The sequence below is a fragment of the Chiloscyllium plagiosum genome, chromosome 4 (assembly GCF_004010195.1).
Source record: "Chiloscyllium plagiosum isolate BGI_BamShark_2017 chromosome 4, ASM401019v2, whole genome shotgun sequence".
NCBI lineage: Eukaryota > Metazoa > Chordata > Chondrichthyes > Orectolobiformes > Hemiscylliidae > Chiloscyllium > Chiloscyllium plagiosum.
The window spans coordinates 40,475,174-40,495,055 of record NC_057713.1 but is presented as its reverse complement, the minus strand read 5'-3'; the positions used below and the strand labels follow the sequence as shown (position 1 = coordinate 40,495,055).

Here is a 19,882-nt window from a genome sequence, read left to right as displayed (position 1 = left end):
TTAAAAGGATAAGGGGGATCTAATTGAAATATACAGAATACTGAGTGGTCTTGACAGAGTGGATGTTAGGAAGATGTTTCCATTGGTGGGAGGGACTAGGACTGGAGGGCACAGCCTTAGAGTAAAGGGAAGACCTTTTAGAATGGAGATAAGGAGAAACTTCTTCAGCCAGAGAGTGATGAATCTATGGAATTAATTACCACAGAAGGCTGTGGAGGCCAGGTCATTGAGTATACTTAAGACGAGATAGATAGGTTCTTGAGTATCAAAGGGATCAAGAGATATGGGGAGAAAGTGGGAGAATGGGGTTGAGAAACTTATCAGCCATGATGGAATGGCAGAGCCGACTTGATGGCCTAATTGTTGCTCCTATGTCTTATGGTCTTATGGTTACAGTCTGAGGAATAGGGTAAGGCTATTTAACTGCGATGAAGACACATTTCTTCACTCAGTGAATCTTTATAATCCTCTACTTCATTGGATTGTGTTTGCTTGTGTGTTGAGTATATTCAAGCCGGACCTTGATCAGTTTTTGAACTCAAAAGGAATCAAGAAATCATATGAGATAGTAGATCAAGGTCTAAGATCAGTCACAATCTTATTAAGTGAATCAATCATGTTTCATATGTTCTTAATTTCTTATTGTTTTATCACCATTATCCTCCATTTCTATGGCAATTGGTATATGACCATAGCCAGAAGGTCCTGGTTGTGAATGCCAGCTAAAACATGCCAGCAACCACAAGGCATTCATCCTGCACCAGTCAGCTATACTGCCATTTCCGGCCTTTGGAGAACCTCAGGCTAAATGCTGGGTAAAAATTGATAACTTCTCTACACCTGGATGATGGCTCCCTTTTGCTACCGCACCACATGAGCACTGTGGGCAAACAGGAACATATTGCAGTGAATTATTAAAGTGCTAAAAATAGACTGTTGACTGCATTGCTTGAGCGAAGTCCTCCAGCACTCACAGGAACATATCTCATGCAGTATCTTGCAGTTTCTATCTACTGTCCTAAAGATACAGTCCTTACCATTTTGAGGCCTCCACATAGAGGAAGAGGAAAAAGGAGACATTCAAAATCCTTTTGCTTTGGATATTCAGTTGTTCACAAAAATCTGAAACATTTAATCTTATGATTCTTCTAAGTGCCTTCACTTGTCATCATATTTTGGAACAATACTATACAAACAATTGCAGTGTAGCTGGCAGAACACTGCTGACATTTGCTGGGTGAGACTGCAGGTGGTCTTACAGGACAACCTTGAGCAGCGCTAGAAACTTCTAGAGCTGGCTTTCGACTGCAACATCTCTTAATTGGGTGACAACATTCTGAGCTGACTGGCTGAATGTCAACAATAAGGGTGCTGGCAGAGTAGCATTGATCATGAATGCTGCCATCTTCATAGATGGTTGCAGACTTGCTCATGACTGGGTCACTGCCCCTCTCCCAAGGTGGCACCTCAGCAATCCTAGTAATTTGTTGGAGGATATCTGAAGGAATTGAAATTTTTCTGGTGCTACAGCCATATCTATGGTTTCTAGAAATTGCCATTCATGGCCACCTACTCCCACTCCCTTCTCACTGTGTGTCTTAGATTAGCATCTTGTGGAAACAAGGCATTTCTCCTTCTTTCGATATTCATCACTACAGCCTTCAGTTCTGCATCAGCTAGTTTCCTCTGTGGCCAATTACTTCAATTTCTGTCATTTACTTTCCAGCTGGATCCTTCCAGAGACAGTTACGGCGGCTTCTGTTATATGAATGCACCTCCCCTTTCGAGAGCAGGCTGACGTTTCGAGGTTTAGGAAGCTATGCTTGGGACACACACATGCCTGGGATCCCCTGCTGAACATGCAGCCAGCAGGGCAGCATGATGAACCAATAAGATGAGTAGATAGCCAAGGTTTGTGTACAACCCACTTGGGATAGGGTTTAGTGTCATTGAATACATGATTTCCTTACCCCATACCATTTTAATCAATTGTTTTTATTTAGAAAACTTAATGAGGTAACTATTCCAAGAATGGGCCTCAGAGTAGGTTTGTTAAGTCCAAAGCTTTAAGCATGGATTCTAGAAATAATTATTTTTCTTTTGCAATTATTTTACTGTGGCCTGAAGATGCTCATAGTTATCAGGGGACGGTTCCACACAGACATGCTGATATTCCATCCATTCTTGTGACTATTCAACTATGACGACACCACAGTCTTATCAATTCTGTTCCTAACTGATGACCATACAAGTACATTTTTGAGCAAGAAATTTGGCTGATCGTTCATATGCCCAATTATATGAAACCAGTTTGGACCATCCAGTTGCTTTCCTGGCCAAGATTAGCTGACTCAGCATAGGTCAGAGGTTGCACAGAGTTTTTTTTGCTCTGTAGGCTTTCTTTTAATATACTATAAGTGGCATTGTACCTTTAAAGTTACCTTTGACTGAACTCAAAACTGAATTACACCAGGAAGAACCAATATATGAGTGATTTGGAAACAAATGCAAATCAGTGGAGTGACTATGTATTTGTGTAATGAGCATCAAAAAGAAACTATTAATCTGTGATGTTAATTTGTCACCTATTTTGAGTCTGGTTAATTTGCTCTTACAACAGTGCCTTTAGGATATGGCTGAGGAAAAGCATCTGCTCTTTCATTAACACAGAGACTTCAAAACACGAGTATTTTCACTGAAATGTTAGCATTCCTGATGCTTGATAAAGAAACGGAGCACTAAATTGGAACTGAACTCCTGATGAAAGTGTTGGGATTTGCTTGTCACTGATATGCAGGAAATTTTACGAGTTGTTTGTTTAGCTCTGTAACTCGAAGAGCCCCTTCCCCCATTACCACCTCCGCCTACTCTCTTTCATCTGGTTGACAATGCTGATGAGGTTGACATACTTTCCAATACTGACACCATGTCACTGCTTATCTTACAGGTTTACACAGACAAAAAAACACGTCTGTGTATTGACGCTTAATTATAAGGGCTGCTGTTAATAAACATTTCTCTCCCTTCTTTCATCCACAGCCTCCCACAGCACAGCCTTAAGGCAAAAAAAAAGGCTTGTTTACTCTGTATCATTGTACCTATGGCACACTTCCATTACTTTTACCACTGGATGACTGATTGCTTCTCAAATAGGAGCAGTACTGTCAACTAAACAGCATCACACCCGCAGGAGAGCGATTCAGCTTTGCAAGTTCAGCGTTGCAGACAGGAACAATACAGGAGAGTATATATGCTAATTAGTGCGTAAGTCCCATCAAGCAGATGGAACACCGTGGTTACGGCAAACTACTAAAGGGCATTTTGTCCAGACAGCCGTCACCCACTGTGCTCTTTTCTTCGCTTCGAATTTTAGCGATATCAAGACTCCATTGATTTCTAAAGCCTGTGCTGCTGAAAAGAATGCAGCTCATTTTCTGAGCATTTTGGTTCATCAAGGAAACCATAATCCAAAGCATGTTACATCATGAAATACCAAAGAACACACAATCTGGGACTTAACGTCCGCAGTTGCCATGAGAAAAAGAAGTTCTTCAGATGGAGCTGATACATCTACCAGCTGGCAATCTGACATCTGATGGGTTGATACTACGTTGTGAGTTGTTTATTTTATTTATTAAAACTGAGGCACAAACTAGTTCTCAAAGGAGATCTGAATTTGCAGTTCAAGAGATCGCAGGACTTCCATTTGTTACTCCATTATGTTCTTCCTCTTGAGTGCCAGTGGGGCCGTATTGCTGCTAATAACATGAAGCTGTGGAATATGTGTTGCCAATATTTGTCATGATTTGACATCTCCTGGCCTTGTGCTTATATTGTCTATATATCCTCCCAATATGCTCATGGATTTTGACAGCTGAATGGGAAAATTGCTTTATTTTTCTTCCCGAACATTTGTGTCTACAATACAAATAAAAAATCCACCTTAAACATGATGCTTGAACTCTAGTTGTTTAACTTTTTAAGTAATGTCCTAACAAAATATTGTCTCCTGTTTATCAAGCGGAGGGAGTTGAGTGCTCCAAAATGCAATATGTTCCCTTTTCAGGGATCCAGTAGTTGCAAATTCCAATAGCACAAGGCAAATTGAGACTAAAGCTTTGTCTACCCTTTCCCATATTGGACATTAACAGCAATCTTAGGAGCGCCCTATATCTATGCATGACATTTCCACCTCCTAAGATAGTAACTAAATTTTGCCTCACTAATGAAACTGCCAAGTTAGTACTGAATTTTAGCAAAGTTTGTGTTGAGACTATATGCTTACTGGGAACTAACTAACTGAGGCAAGCGACTCATTTTGTATAAGGTAACAGACACAGGACGGTACGCAAAATATTGGAATTGAAGCAAAGCATTAGAATTGAAACTAAGCTTCGGAACAGAAAATATAAAGAGCTAACCCTGTGTACCCCAAGTCCCCGCCCGATGAAACACTTCAGGTTTCATTTTCCTTGCCTGTTTAATTTCATGAATAATATGCATTCATCTGGGTGTAAACAGCACTGGCAGTGGGTTTGCCGTATCTTAGTTATGAGGTTTATTTTCAAGGGAAATCAGAAATGTGCTTCCATTTGGGTTAGATCTTGTAGACACATTAGCATTTCTTCCATAACATTGCTGAGTGAGTCTGGCTGTGTCATGGGATTCTTCACATCAACTTGACCAAGCAAATGGGGCTATACAAAATGTTTTAGCAAAAGATTACAAATCTGACAGTGCAGCGCTCCCTCACTAATGTACCAAAATGTCAGTTTAGATTATGTGCTGAAGTCCTGGAGTGGGAATTGAACTTGTAATTGTCTGACTGAAGCAAGCATATTATCACCGTACTGAATTCACACTTTTACAGAGTCAAATGGGACCATGAAGAAGAACAACACTGATCCCACGTGAAAAGAGATGAGAAAAGATTAGAGAAGCTTTGGCTTTACAGTCCGGAAAAAGCAATTAAGAAAGACCTTCTTTGAAACGTGTAAAATATTAAATAGCATAGATAAATTACATCCAGATTATTATTTTTAATTAAGTCAGGGAAGTAAAATAAGAGGGCATACATGGAAATGAGCAAAAAGATTTTAAAATATCAGAATTTTTTATTCGAGGAGAGATAAATATTTGAAATAAATCTGCCAAGCTAGATCATGGAGATAGAGGTAGAAACAGAGTTGTTAATTGCAGCTGGATACGTTAAGAGCAAGAGTTAGCATACTGGAAGGTTGCAGTTCAGTGGGGAAAATGTTCTTTGCTCATAGAGTCATAAAATTGTACAACACGGAAACAGGCCCTTCAGTCCAACTCGTCCATGCTGATCAAAGATCCCAAACTAATCTAGTCCCATTTGCCAGCACTTGGCCCATTTACCTCTGAACCCTTCCTATCCATATACTTTTTCCAGATGCCTTTTAAATGTTGTAATTGTACCAGCCTCCAACATCTAGGGCTTCTCATATTTTATTATACATGCCATATCCGTTTCCAAGATATTTATAAATCACTGAAAGGGACTGTGTTTGTCAATTAGCAGCAACAGTGGGTGGATGGTGAATCATTTAGTTTAAAAGTGAAATTCTGAGTGTTTGTTAATGTTATTGTTCTGCATATGGGGCTGAATTTTACAAATTCTGGCTGGGTGACAGGGGTGGAACAGTAAGTGTGCAGTCATTTCATTCTGGTGCTTCTAGTGGTGAGTAACTCATTTCATTTGACTCCCTCAAGATTAGAGTAGTGCTGGAAAAGCACAGCAGGTCAGGCAGCTTCTGAGGAGCAGGAAAATTGACGTTTCAGGTAAAAGCCCTTCATCAGGAATGAGGGCTCTCATACCTCATGAAGGGCTTTTGCCTGAAACGTTGATTTTCCTGCTCCTCGGATGCTGCCTGACCTGCTGTGCTTTTCCAGCACCACTCTAATCTTGACTCCGATATCCAGCATCTTCAGTCCTCATTTTCGCCTCATTTGACTCCTTGTCCACCTTCAGTCGAACCAATGTCTCCTCAAAAGACCAACCACCCATCCCCAGTAACAGCCTGTGAACCTCCATTGCACTCTGTGGGAAATATATCCATTCTTGCAAAGGGAAACAAAAGCTGCACACCATACTCCAGATATATCTCTCCAAGGCCCTTTATGTTTGCAGTAAGACATTTCTACTTCTTAACTCAAATCCTCTTGTAATGAAGACCAACATACCATTTGCCTTCCTAATTGCTCACTGCTCCTGCCAATCTAATTGCAATTATTGGTGTCCAAGGACACCCAGATTCCTTCACTCATCTTCATTTCTCAATATGTCACTATTTAAATAAAACTCTTCCTTTCAGTTTTTTGCAACAAAGTGTATGACTTCGCATTTAGCTACATTGTACTGCATCTACTCATTCACTCAACTTGTCCAAAACATATTGAAACCTCCTTGCATCCTCTTCACAACTCACAAACCATCAGGTTCTGTGTCATAAATTTTGAAATGTTACATTTGATTCCCTCAATCAGGTCACTTATAAATATCGTGAATAGCTGGGACTCACACATGGAGCACTGATTCTTGCAGTATCCCACGGGTCACAGCCTGCCATTCAGAAGAAGTCCCATTTATTCCCTTTCTCTATTTCCTGTCTCTCAACCAATTCTCGATCCATGCTAATACATTACCCCAATCCCATGAGCTTTAACTTTTCAAACTCGCCTTTTATGTGGGAACCTTATCAAAATTGTTTTCCCCGAGCAGTTACAAAAAAGAAATAGAATTTGCTAATAGCTTGATCATTGTTTTTGTTTTCAAAACATTGAGAAGGCTTCTGATTTCAATGAAAATGAAGTATTGCAGCCACTGGTGATCTGAAATGGAACCTGATGAGTTTCTCCAGTACTTTGATTTTATTTCTGATTTCAGTGCTTTCCGTAATAACGAAGACTGGCAGAATGACAAATGAAATGTGGACTTTTAGTGCAAGAGAAATGGAATACAAACGTTATGAGACTTTACTGCAGCTATACAGGAGCACTTTGGGAATACCATATATAATTTTGGTCTCCTTATTTGAAAATAATATAATTGCGATTGAAGCAATTTAGAGAAGTTTCACACAACTCTGTATTTTCCCAGATGACCAGAGCTGGTACCTAGTGGCATTTGTCACTTCCACCAGTGTGTAATACCAGATAAAAGTTGTTCAGGATAGTTTGCTGCCACTAATTCTCCTTTGTCTTTGCCTTGCCTATCTAGTAGAGGATACTGCAATGTAGAGTGTCTACACAAGGGGCAGTGTTATTAGATAACAAGTGGACTTGTAGTATGTTAGTAATAAGTACAACTGCACTTAGTCAGGCATAAATACTAAGACCTTTGGGAGCTAGTCCAGATACATCTATTCCCTTTTAAGCTAGAATGGAACTCTTTCTCTCACCCTAAAGATTCTGTGTGTGATAGAGTAGAAGCCAATGTCATGTGAACATTAACCCCTTCAGAACTATTACTTATACAATAAAGTCATGAATGGGAAGAAGGGTTTACATTGTAAAGAAAGTTTGAACAGATTAGGGCTATATCAATTGAAATTTAGAAGAATGAAAGGTGCTTATTAAAACATAAACCTTAAAGATTCTTCATAGGGTGAATACTGGGAGGATCTTTCATCTTGTTGGACACACTAGAAGTAGAAGAAGCAGAGATCAGAAGGTCTCCCTTTAAATATAGAGATATAGAGAAAACCTTTTTCCTCAGAAGGCCATTAATATGTGGAATTCTGCTCCCCAGAAAGCAGAGAAGCTCCAATTTGAAGCTGTATGGTCTGGACTAAGGTTACACTTTAAAACTCTGCAAAAGACAATAGAGCATATGTTTTAGCCTGTTACTGTAACAGAGCTTTATTTTAGGAAACCCTTGCTTTGAAACTAAATGTTAAGTCATGCTTACTCTGCTTTGTGGGTGGAATAAATTTTGCCATGATGTTATCTGAAGAGGAGAGAGTTTTCCTGGGATTTTGGCTTCCTTTCTTTTCTCCAATAACACTTGAGACACTTTCTGGCCTTCCATAAAGTTCACTTTTTATAGGGTGTACCAGCCATAAACCAGCTGTCAAAAGTAATGATTTGGCTTAAGAATACTTTGGAAAGTTATTTCATATATATCATGTAGATATATATAATAACTATGGGCTCGTTGATTCTTATGCAATTGATATTCTTGATATGAAATACTCCATTCTTCAAGGGATTTAGTGAAAAGGTATCAGTTTGATATACTTTCTCATAGAATCTGAATTAAAATCATGTTTGGTTATTTTGAAAATTTCGCTTTCCTCAACTTAAAGTTTGAGTGGAATTAACTTAAGCAGTTTCAGTCATTTATATGTCCAACCTAGAAATTGGCAGTAATGCTTACTAATTTGCTTTCTTATATAAAGAGATCATGATGACTGGAGTGAGAAATATAATTGGATTGAGCCTTAGAAAAGTTGCTGTGATGTGGCGCTGCATCTAAAATATCCTGAAGTATATAAAAATGAGAGTCTTGATGTCAACATTGAAGAAGTAAGACACTAGGAGAAGCAGTGGTGTCATGGTAATACCACTGGGCTAGTAGTTGAAACTCACAGGCAAATGTTCTGAGGATGTGGACTCCAAACCAACCTTTGCAGATGGTGAAATTTGAATTCATTAAAAATCTAGAATTAAAAGCTAGTCCAATGATGACTTATATAACTGCTGTCAATTGTATTAAAAACTGATCTGGTTCACTAATGTCCTTTAGGGAAGGAAATCTCCTATCCTTATCTGATCTGGCTTACATGTGACTGCAGATCCACAGCAATGTGGCAGACTCTTAACTGCCTTCGGGGTTATAAGGAATAAGCAATAAATGCCAGCCTAGCCAACAAAATATACCTCCCACAATTGAATAAATGAAGATATAAGTGTCCACTGTGGCCTAATTGCTAGATCTCTCTGAATCAAAAAGATTTTGTTTCATGTCTCACTCCAGGAGTTGATTAATGAAACCTAATTGACACTCCAGTCTATGCACTTTCTGAGATGCTGCCTTTTGGATGAGAGTATTAAACTGAGATCATATCTGCCTATTAATATATTATTTTAAAGAAAGGCCGGTGAGATATACCTGGTGTACTGACCAATATTTATCCTTCAAATCAGCATTACAATAAAAAGATCATTATCTCATTGTTCTGGGAGCTTGTTGTGCATAAATTGGCTGCCCTTCTTTCTATATTACAACAGAGAGTAAGTGCTTCATAAGTTATAGAATTCTTTTGGACATCCACAGATCATGAAAGGTACAATATAAATACAATTATTTATTTTTCTATTGTATTGATGACATTTATTGTGCTGAGGATAAAGGGACCGGTTTACAAATTTCAAAGTTCTGTTTCTACAGGTTGTGACTAACAGTGTTCACATATATGTAATTGGAAAGATTAACTGTATTTTAAAAACATTATCTAGACCCACGTGGAGAAGGATGAGAGAGACAATGTGATGATTATTGGCTTTATGCAGGTGAAGACTGGTACTTATCCCATTTGACAATCAACGTGCTGAGAGAAAGCTTTCCGGAGTGGACTATGCAGCCATTCCCCTATCTAACAGTGGTACCTTCAGATGCTCCTAAAGGTACACCTGTATTCCAGCTTTCTGCAAGGGATGATTCAGATCACTCCACTGATGGGATGGAATACATTTTAACAGAAGGTAAGAAAGCAAGCTGAAAAGCATTCTTATATATGTCAACTGTTTCAAAAGTGGGAATTTGTTATAGGTTTTTTTGTTTTACTCTCTTTTCTATGGTATGTCCTATCCCCTTATCCCAGCTGTTGGTAATACTAGACAAGACCAAACCCAGAATGAAGCCTTGTTCAATGGATCATATATTTAATTTTTATTGTTGGTTATCATGATGATTGGTCATCAAAACATTCATATGAGGCTACACATATTCTTTAACAACAGAACACAAGTTTATTTCATAATAGGATAAACCAATGTATGTTATATATATTATGTAGATCTTACGTAAACAGTAAAACAAACAAGTTTTCCAACATTATCTTTTTACAGATAGTCTGTCACTGAGAAATGAAGCTTAAAGTTAAGCCCTTCAATTTTTTTATTTAATTGACTCTTCCTTATTTCTTTTCCTTGGACTGCTAAGATAGTTTTATGATTTCTTTTGGGGTTTGTTGGTGTGAATCTTTTAATTCTGATGGCTTAAACCCATTTTCAATTCAGATGGCTGGAACACCTTGGAAACTCTCACAACATTAATACTTCAAAGATTAAAACCTCTTCTGGCAGGATGACTGGTTCACCTGAATTGCAGCCTTGAGTATTCTGATCTGTAACCAAGAAACAAAACCTGATTTGTTGACTTGGAAAAAATATATTAAAAAAAACCAACTGACACTGAAGTACTGAAATGTTTTGAGGATGAGAATTTTTGAGAATTTTTCATGATGGAAACAGTTGCGGCTATTGTACATGCTCAGGCTATGTTCTCGTTAGGCATCTGTGCAATATGATAAATATGCCAAAGAATGAGGCTAACTGGATAACTCACGAGTGAATTATGAACGAATTCACAAATGAAACTATTTGTCATTTTATTCCACAATAGAATCTACTTACAGCACTAGTATGAAATTTTAAAATAAAAGTAATATTGTATGCATGATTTTGATGCCATTCATTGCTGTAAAAATCAATTTGCAGAATGCTAATATTTCTTTGACGAGTGATATTTACTGTACTTATAGTCCAAACCAGCCCTTTGGCAATGTTGTTAATTTATGCTGAAGTTGTTCCTGTTCTTCTTATCTAAAGGCATGCAGTGATTCTTCCAAGTGGAAATGTTATCAGAATAATTCAATAGATAAAGGCTTGGATTTATATTGATTCTTCATCTTGTGCTTGACATATCATGACTCTGATACCTATAGGTGGAGAAGAGAGATTTGAAGTTGACAAGAGTGCAGGCACCATCAGGACCACTGGTTCAACGCTGCTCAGACACAATGAATATGTTTTAACTGTGATGGCTGTCAACAAGCGGGGTAACAAAGGCCCTCCTGCATCTATTTTCATTCTGGTTGGCTCCAGACCCCCACAATTTACCAATGTGTCCTACAGTGTCTTTGTTTCCGAAAATACACCAGCAGGAGAACCGTAAGTACCAAATACTGCAACCTATCAATGTAAGACAAATAGCTCCAACACAGCTAACTTAAATAGCTGCCATTCCTCTAAATGTGCTAGATACCTTTAGTACATCTTTGATACCACTTTATTTCTGCAGGATCATATTCCAGAAAAAAATGGCAATTAATCTTGGTAAAAGAATGAAACTCTGTTTCCAAGTAAAAATGTTATTAATTTGATATTTGGACCCTTTTAAATCTACAGTAATATGTGTAATATCAATGGGAGATGACAGAATGTTACTTTATTGAGGCTGTCCTCTCACAAATATCCCAAGATCCACATGTACTATTTCTAGTAAGAAGTTTCTGATGTAACAAAGTTGTCAAGTTTATCAGAAATAAATGTGTTGTTGCCAACAATTTCCTGAGCAGCACCATTCCCCATAGCTGCTTATGTGGGAAAAAAAATGGAACATCTCAATAGCTTTAGTCATCTGCCTCTTTCCTAGAGCTAAGCAACTACTTATCAAAAACATCAATGAAGCAAGGCAATGTCTCTGTAGATTAGGTTTCACAATACCAGTACTTGTTTCCAACAAACACATGAAAGGGATGTACTTTAACCACAAAGACATAAATCAAGACATTGGAAAGATTAGTCTCTTTGTTTATCTCATTCTAAAATTTTATACTGCATTCCACAATAGCTTGATCCAACGAGATCATGCTTCATAATCTGAAATAAATTGCAGAAAAATTATGTAGTTCCTCCCGAGCTCTAGTATATTTCTGAAGAAAGGACTAATGAAGGTAATACCTTCATTACCTTTATGTACAAAAACAATACACTATTTACGACATGCAACAAGAACATAAATATTTTAAAGACATAGCTGATCAGAAATCCGCAGTGGAGAGAACAAATAAATTAATGTTTTGGGTGCATGTTCCTCATCAAAACATTTGTGTTGTGAAACTAGTCACCTCCTGCTCCAAAATGTTCCCCCAGTTTTTCCACAATTATTAAATTTATTGTACATTGACTCAACAGGAAGCATTGACAACTTCCAGCAGCTCAGTTGGATGTTCACTTCAGGGTGGTATTTGCCATTTTGGATCTCCATTGAAAGATATTATTTGCATCCCCTATGTTAACCGATACAACAGAAAATAAGGAAGCATGTTGTGAGAGATTGCGGAGCTCGGAGTTGTTGAGGGATCTGGGTATCTGAGTGAATGAATCATGAAAGGTCAGTACGAAGTACAGCATATAATTCAGAAAGCTAACAGGATGTTATCAATTATCAAGAGAGAAATTTAATGTACAAGTTATGGAGATTGTACTTCAGCTGTACAGGTAATGGGTAAGTCGAGAATGTGGCACTGGAAAAGCACAGCAGATCAGGCAGCATCCAAAAGCAGAAGAATCACTGTTTCAAACATAAGCCCTTCATCAGGAATGAGGCTTGTGGGCCGGGGTGGGGGCTGAGACAGGGGGGTGGGACTAGAGGGAAGGTAGCTGAGAGTACAATAGGTGGATAAGGTGGAGGAGAAGAAGGAGTGGATAGGTGGGAAAGATAATGGTCAGGTCAAGCGGACAGTGCCAAGTTTGAGGCTTGGGACTGGGATAGGGTGGGGGGAGGGGAAATAAGGAAACTGGTGCAATCCACATTAATCCCATGCGGTTGCAGGGTCCCAAGGCGGAAGATGAGGTATTCCTCCTCCAGGTGTTGGGTGGTTAGGGTTTGGCGATGGAGGAGGCCCAGGACCTGCATGTCCTTGGTGGATTCGGAGGTGGAGTTGAAGTGTTCAGCCTCAGGGTGGTGGGGTTGGTTGATGCGGTGTCCCAGAGATGTTCTCTGAAATGATCTGCAAGATGGCGCCCTGTCTCCCCGATGTAGAGGAGACCACATCGGGTGCAATAGATACAATAGATGGCATATATGGATCTCCAGCATCTGCAATCCTCACTTTCTCCTAGGATATGGGTGAGACCACATTTGGAGAACAGTACACATAGAGGTATTAGGGGTAACTCATAACAGATTTGCTATTCTAATACCTGAAATGAGCAGGCTGTCATAAAGAAAGGTTGGACAGGCCAGGTTTGTAACTGTCGGAGTTTAGAGCAATAAGAGGTGACTTGATTGAAGCCTAAAATCCTGAGGGGTTTGATAGGGTGGATGTGGAGTGGATGTTTCCACTTATGAGAGCATCGAGAACTAGGGATCATTGTTTAAAAATTAGGGTTGCCCATTTAAAACACAGATTAGTCTTTTTTTTTGTGGTTTGTGAATCCTTGGAACTCTTTTCCTGAAAAGATGGTTGAAGTAAAGTCCTTGAACACTTTTAATACTGAGGTAGCCCATTAAGCCCATTGTGTCCATGCCAGTAAATACAGATCTGACTATACTAATCCTATTTTCCACCTTTTTGCCTCTAGTTATTGATTCTCTACTAATGCAAAGAGTGACTTCCTAACAACCCTCCACCCTATAACTTCATAATCTTATCCACCTTTATCAGGTTCCTTCACAACTTTTGCTGCTTCAAGGAAAACAACACCAGCCTGTCCAAACATTCTTATAGCTCAGATCCTCCCAAAGCAACATTCTGGCAAATCTGTTCTGCATGCTTTAGTAAAAACACATCCTTTATATCATATGGTAATTAGAACTTCCTGCAGTTTTCCATTTGTGGACTAACCAATGTTTTACATAATTTCAGCATAATCACCTTGCTGTAGTTTATGTCTCAGCTAATAAAAAGTAAGTGTGCATTGGTGATCATCTTCAAAAATTCTGTAGTCTCTGGAGCAGTTCCTACATATTGGAATGTGGAAAATGTAACTTCATTATTTAAACAGGGAGGAAGAGCAAAAGAATTGCAGATCAGTTAGATTAACACCAGTAGTGGGACAAGCGATAGAGTCCATAGTAAAAGACATGATAACAGAACTTTATAAAGCATTAATGGGATTGGATAAAGCCAGCATGGGTTTATGAAAGGCAAATCATGCTTAACAAGTCTGCTGGAGAGTTTTGAGGATATAATAGTAGAATAGATAAGGAAGAAACAATGGATGTGATATATTTCAATTTTCAGAAGGCATTGATAAGGTCCCTCATAAGAGGTTAGTGGGCAAAAATAAAGCTCATAGGATATGGGGTAATATATTCGCAGATATCAAGAACTGCTGGACAAACGGGAAACAGAGCGAGTATAAGTGCATCTTTTTCCAAATAGAATGACTCATGATATACTGCAGGAATCAGTACTTAGACCCCAGCTGATCACAATATATATAAATGACCTGGAGAGGGAGTCAAATGCAATATTGCCAAGTTTGCTGATAACATAAAACTGGATGAGATTTGCGTTGTGAAGAAGTGGCAAGGAGGCTTCCAGGTGATTTGGACAGGTTGAGTGAGTGAACAAACATGATAGATGCAGCACAACATGACTAAATGTGAAATTATACACTTTGGTGTAAAAAACAGAAAGGAGGAGTTCTACTTAAATGGTGATACATTGGGAAGTGGACAGGTAGTTGCAGCAAACAATAGGGAAGGCCTTCATTGCAAGAAGATTTGAGTTCAGAAGCAAGGATGTCTCATTATAGTTATACATGGCCTTGATGAGACCATATTGGAGTACTGCATGCAGTTTTGGTCTCCCTACCTGAGAAAAGACCTTCTTGCCATGGAAGGTATGCAGTGGAAATTCACAAGGTTGACAGGAATCTCCTGTACAGAGAGATTGGTTTGACTGGGCCTACATTCACTACAGTTTTGAAGGGTGAAAGGGAAATGATCAAAATTTATGAAGTTCCAAGGGCCTAGAGAGACTGGTTATTTACCCTGGCTGAGGAGTCTAGAATCACAAGATGGTTTCAGAATATGGAGTACATTGTTTAGGACTGAGATGAGGAAAAACATTTCCTCACTTAAATGATAGTGAACCTGGGTTGGGATATCTGGTCGGCATGAACGGGTTGGACCAAAGAGTCTGTTTCCATGTTGTACATCTCTATGACTCTAGCAAATGTTCATTTACATTATCACTGTGGTCGTATGGTATTGTAGCTAGACTGGTAATTTTCTGGGGACTCAGGTTCAAATCCCACAACAACAGATGGTGGAAATGAAAACATTTTGAAAAAAGGCAGGAATTATGCAACTCATGATGACTGTGAAACAATTATTCATTGTTGGGAAGGGAAAAGAAACTGCCATCCTTACCTGGTCTGGTGTACATATGACTCCAGGCCCACAACAAGGTGATTGACTCCTAACAATCCTCTGGACAATTGCAACATCCTCTGGCTTGCAACATCCACATTCTGTGAATGAATAAAACAAAAAATTGAAATATATGGTAGCGTTTTTCTGATTAACTGGAAACATGGAAAACCTATACAAAATGTTCTATGACTGTAACTTTGTATGATAACATGAAGAAGTAAGATGTAGATCTTCTGATCTACAGGAAGTTGACATCTAGATTTTACATTTAACTAATGGAGATTGGGGGTTTATATTAGGCTTGCTAGAGACACATGAGATTTTTCTATAATTGTTTGTATCTCCTTTTTGACAGATTGACAATTGTAGAAGCCATTTCATTCCAGAGGAAGCCTCTGTCATACTCATTGCTGATCAATCCCACCAGTCTGTTCAGTATCAATCAGGACAATGGGGAGCTGAGTCTGTTACACAGCATTGATTTTGAAAGTGAACACCACCTCTACCATCTATTGGTGCGGGTACTGGAAACTGGCACAGGACTCAGCAGTGTCACCGAGGTATGATTTAGAAAACAGAAGTAATTTGAATAGTTCATGATCTAATTTACTGAAACAAGTCTTCTGCTTTTTCAAGTCCAAATTTTCAGCAAACACAGATACTGAGATATAGGAAAAAAACATGTCTCATCAGAAATACAAACTGTAGTTATTTTTTGTGATTATTTTTCTCAGATGTGTTCCTTATTTTGGGTACATTGGAATCTGTAATATTTAGCACAGAAGCAAATTGCTGGAAATTTGAGATAAAAGCAGTAAATGCTTATCATGCACAACAGTTTAGGAAACAGCAGAGAATGAATCAAAATTTCTTGTCAGTAATCTTTAACTGGGAGATCAGAACTGGAGACAATTAGAAATGTTACCGTTTTTAAGCAAGTTCGATGCCCAGGAAAGAGGGACATGAGGAATGAGCGAGAGTTCTGTTACAGGATGGGAGATCAGAAAGATTAATTTACAGAAGCCAGAAGGAGATGGTAATAGGATGAGTAAATAAATAAAAGGTGGCTCTTGAGGATGTGTAAATGGATAAAGCTGAATCACCACGAACAGCCTCTATGAGAAACATAAGGAATGATAGTCATGATCTGAAATTATTATCATTATGTTGAGTCAGGAAGGACCATAATACATAGGAGAAAGAGTAGGCATATCAAGTCACTGCTTCTGTACTTCCTACTGAGCACTACCATAGGAGGCAGAGGTCAGAGAAGTCATAGTGGGAATGGGGAAGAGAATTAAAATCACAGTAAGCAGAGGCTTAGAGCTGTGCATGCCGATTGAGTGGAGGAGTTCAGCAAAACAATTGTCCCATCCACATGTCCCTTGTGTAGAGGAAATCACATTGTGAACAGCAAATAAAATACATTAAATAGAAAGCGTGACTAAATTGCTGTTTCATATCAACATTGATTTTGGGACCTTGGTTGGTGGAAAAGAAGGAAGTTAAATAACAGGCATTACATTTTCCATGCTTGCATGGGGTTGGTTGTTGAGGATGGACGAGCAGTAGGCCAGGGCATCACAGAGTGAACAGTGCTTTCACAAAGTTAAAAGGGGAAAGAGCTGGCTCAGCAAGACGGCGGCGATTCTGTCGACCTGCTGTGGACAGCTCTGCCTAACAGCCAAGGCATACTGGTGTTTTTTGCCATTCCTGGCCAACTTATGTGGTTGAATCATTAGTTTAAAACCTTACAGAACACATATTTATTAATATTTGGGAGTGGGAAGGATGCCAAAGGGAAAAGGAGTAAGCAAACAGCAGCAGGGAGGACACTCCCCTGCAGCATCTACCACACCAGAGACTGCAGCAACAGCAGCCTCTCCTGAACTCCCCCGGGGGCCTGACAGACTCACAGGAACTGGCTGTGGCGATGGGGAGACTTACCTTGAAAATTGGGGGGCTGCAGTTGAGGAGATCCGTGGGGAGATTCGTGCCCAGGTCCAACCTATCGCATCCAGACTGCAGAAGCATGAGCAAGAGATTCAGGGCCTCGGGGAGTGGCTGGAGGAGGGGGAGGGTCAAACTAAGGCCTCGGAAGCTGCAATGGAGACCTCATCCAGTCGGATCCAGGTGCTGGAGCGAGAGGTGCAGGCCTTGCGAGACCATATCGACGACCTCGAAAATCGAGGTCGGAGGATAAATCTCCGAATTGTCGGGCTCCCTGAAGGTGAGGAAGGTGAGCAGCCAGTCAGCTTTTTTGAAACTGGCTGCCGAAGTTTTTGGGCCTTCACATGGAGTCCAGCAGGCTACAGATTGAAAGGGCGTATCGGGTTACAGTGCACAGATCAGGGCCAGTGCAGTGCCCGCGCCCGGTCCTAGTGCACTTCACTTATATAAGGACAAGCAAAAAGTGATAGAAGCTTCTAGATCCCTGGGAAAAGATCCACACGCACTGCTGTACAAGAGGTCAAAAATTATGTTTTTCCAGGATTTCTCTGCAGCTGTAATTCAAAAGAGGAAGTCCTTCGATGAAGTTAAAAAGAGACTGAGGAACCTGGGCATCCAATACTCCATGAGATACCTCGCAATGCTCCGTTTCAGCCACGAGGACTTAATTTATACATTTGACTCAGCGGATAAGGCTAAAAACTTTGTGGACACTTTAAAATAGACGGACTGGTCTGAAGAATATGGTTGTTCTCTTTTCCTTCTTTCCCCATGTTTTCCCTTCCTTTTTTTTATTCCTTTATTTCTGCCGAATAATTTCATTTTTGGAAAGGGGGAACAAACCTTGGAATAACCTTTTTTTAAAATAATTGGATTTTCTGATGGGAAATTTTGTGGATGTTCTTTGTTGTCTCTCCCTCTTTTTTTTGTTTGTTCTGTTTCTCTTTTGGTCACAAGTAGGGGTGACATGAAGCCAGGGATGGGTGGAGTGCTCATCCTGACTTGGTCTTTTATCTGTTGATTTAAGGATCATCTCCTTGTTTTTTTTCTGGCCTAAGGCTGGGGCACAGTCCGGGTTTGAAGGAGCTGTGAAGGAGGGGATAGGTAGGGTGAGTGCCCCTATAAGCACGGGGAAGAGTCTTCCATTCAAGGTTTTATAGTTAGTTTTCTTTGTAGTTTTTTGGTAGTAATAGTTGTTTATAGTTGTGATAGATTAGTTTTTGTATATATAGTTCTTTGACTACCAGGATATTGCCTGGTCTGGAGGGAAGATCTTATGAGGAAAGGCTGAGAGACTTGGGTCTGTTCTCATAGGAAAGAAGAAGGCTAAGGGGGGATTTGATTGAGACATACAAGATGATCAAAAGATTATATAGGGTATATAGTGAAATACTTTTTCCTAGGATGATGCTGTCAGCTTGTATGAGAGGGCATAACCACAAATTGAGGGGTCATAGATTTAAGACTGATGTTAGAGGAAAGTTCTTTATGCAGAGAGTGGTAAGGGCGTGGAATGCCCTACCTGCTAATGTAGTCAACTCAGCCACATTCGGGAGATTTAAACAATCCTTAGATAAGCACATGGATGTTTTTTGATAGTGTAGGGGGACGAGCTGAGAATAGTTCACAGTTCGGCACAACATTGAGGGCTGAAGGGGCTCTTCTGCGCTGTATTGTTCTATGTTCTATGACTCTATGAGTCTTTATTTATTTGTGCTCGGCACTTTGTAAGCAGGGATCCCCCTCCCAGTGGTACAAGGGTCTCTGAAAGGGAATATGGCTAAGTGTCTTATTAAATGTGCATCTGGAACATTAAGGGAAGTCATTCGCCTGTTAAAAGGAAAAAATTTGGAGGTTGAGGCCAAGAATGAAGGGCTAGGTTTGTGGCACAGGCATTTGGACCCTTTTCTCCTTAAGGATTCCAAATTTGTGGAGTATGTTTTGAAGGGGTTTCAGGAATTCTTGACTATCAACTCAGGCTAGTAGTCCGTCAACGCTATGGGAGACTGCTAAGGCCTTTGCTAGGGGATTAGCTATTTGCTATTCGGCTAGCCAGAAATGACAGAAGGGGGAACAGCAGCATCTACTTGAGACGCGGTTCAAAGCCGCGGAGGCAGCATATTTTGCGCGGTCTTCGGTGACTAAGCTACAGCGGATCACGGCCCTCTGGGCTGCCTTGAATTCAATACTGACACAAAACGCAAAGAAAGTACTTGCTTTTGCTAGACAAAGGCTGTTTGATCATGGGGATAGGCCAGGGAAGTATTTAGTTGAAACTTTATTGCTGGAACAACACAGCAGGTCAGGCAGCATCCAGGGAACAGGAGATTCAACGTTTCAGGCACAGGCCCTTCTTCAGGAATGAGCAGAGAGTGTTCAGCAGGAGAAGATAAAAGGTAGGGAGGAGGGACTTGGAGGAGGGGAGTTGGAAATGTGATAGGTGGAAAGAGGTCAACGTGTGGGTGATAGGTCGGAGTAGGATGGAGGCGGAGAGGACAAGAAGAAGACTGCAGG

General features: G+C 39.8%; 1 protein-coding gene across 1 annotated transcript in view; it reads left to right on the top strand.

Annotated features, from left to right (window-relative positions):
• The window catches only part of si:dkey-22o22.2 (neural-cadherin), a 246,362-nt gene that overhangs the window by 96,307 nt on the left and 130,173 nt on the right, over window positions 1-19,882 (top strand). The window contains exons 2-4 of the mRNA XM_043688104.1: window positions 9,538-9,729; window positions 10,974-11,199; window positions 15,774-15,978. Coding sequence (XP_043544039.1) covers window positions 9,538-9,729; window positions 10,974-11,199; window positions 15,774-15,978 — 623 coding nt within the window. The remainder of the gene's footprint in view (window positions 1-9,537; window positions 9,730-10,973; window positions 11,200-15,773; window positions 15,979-19,882) is intronic.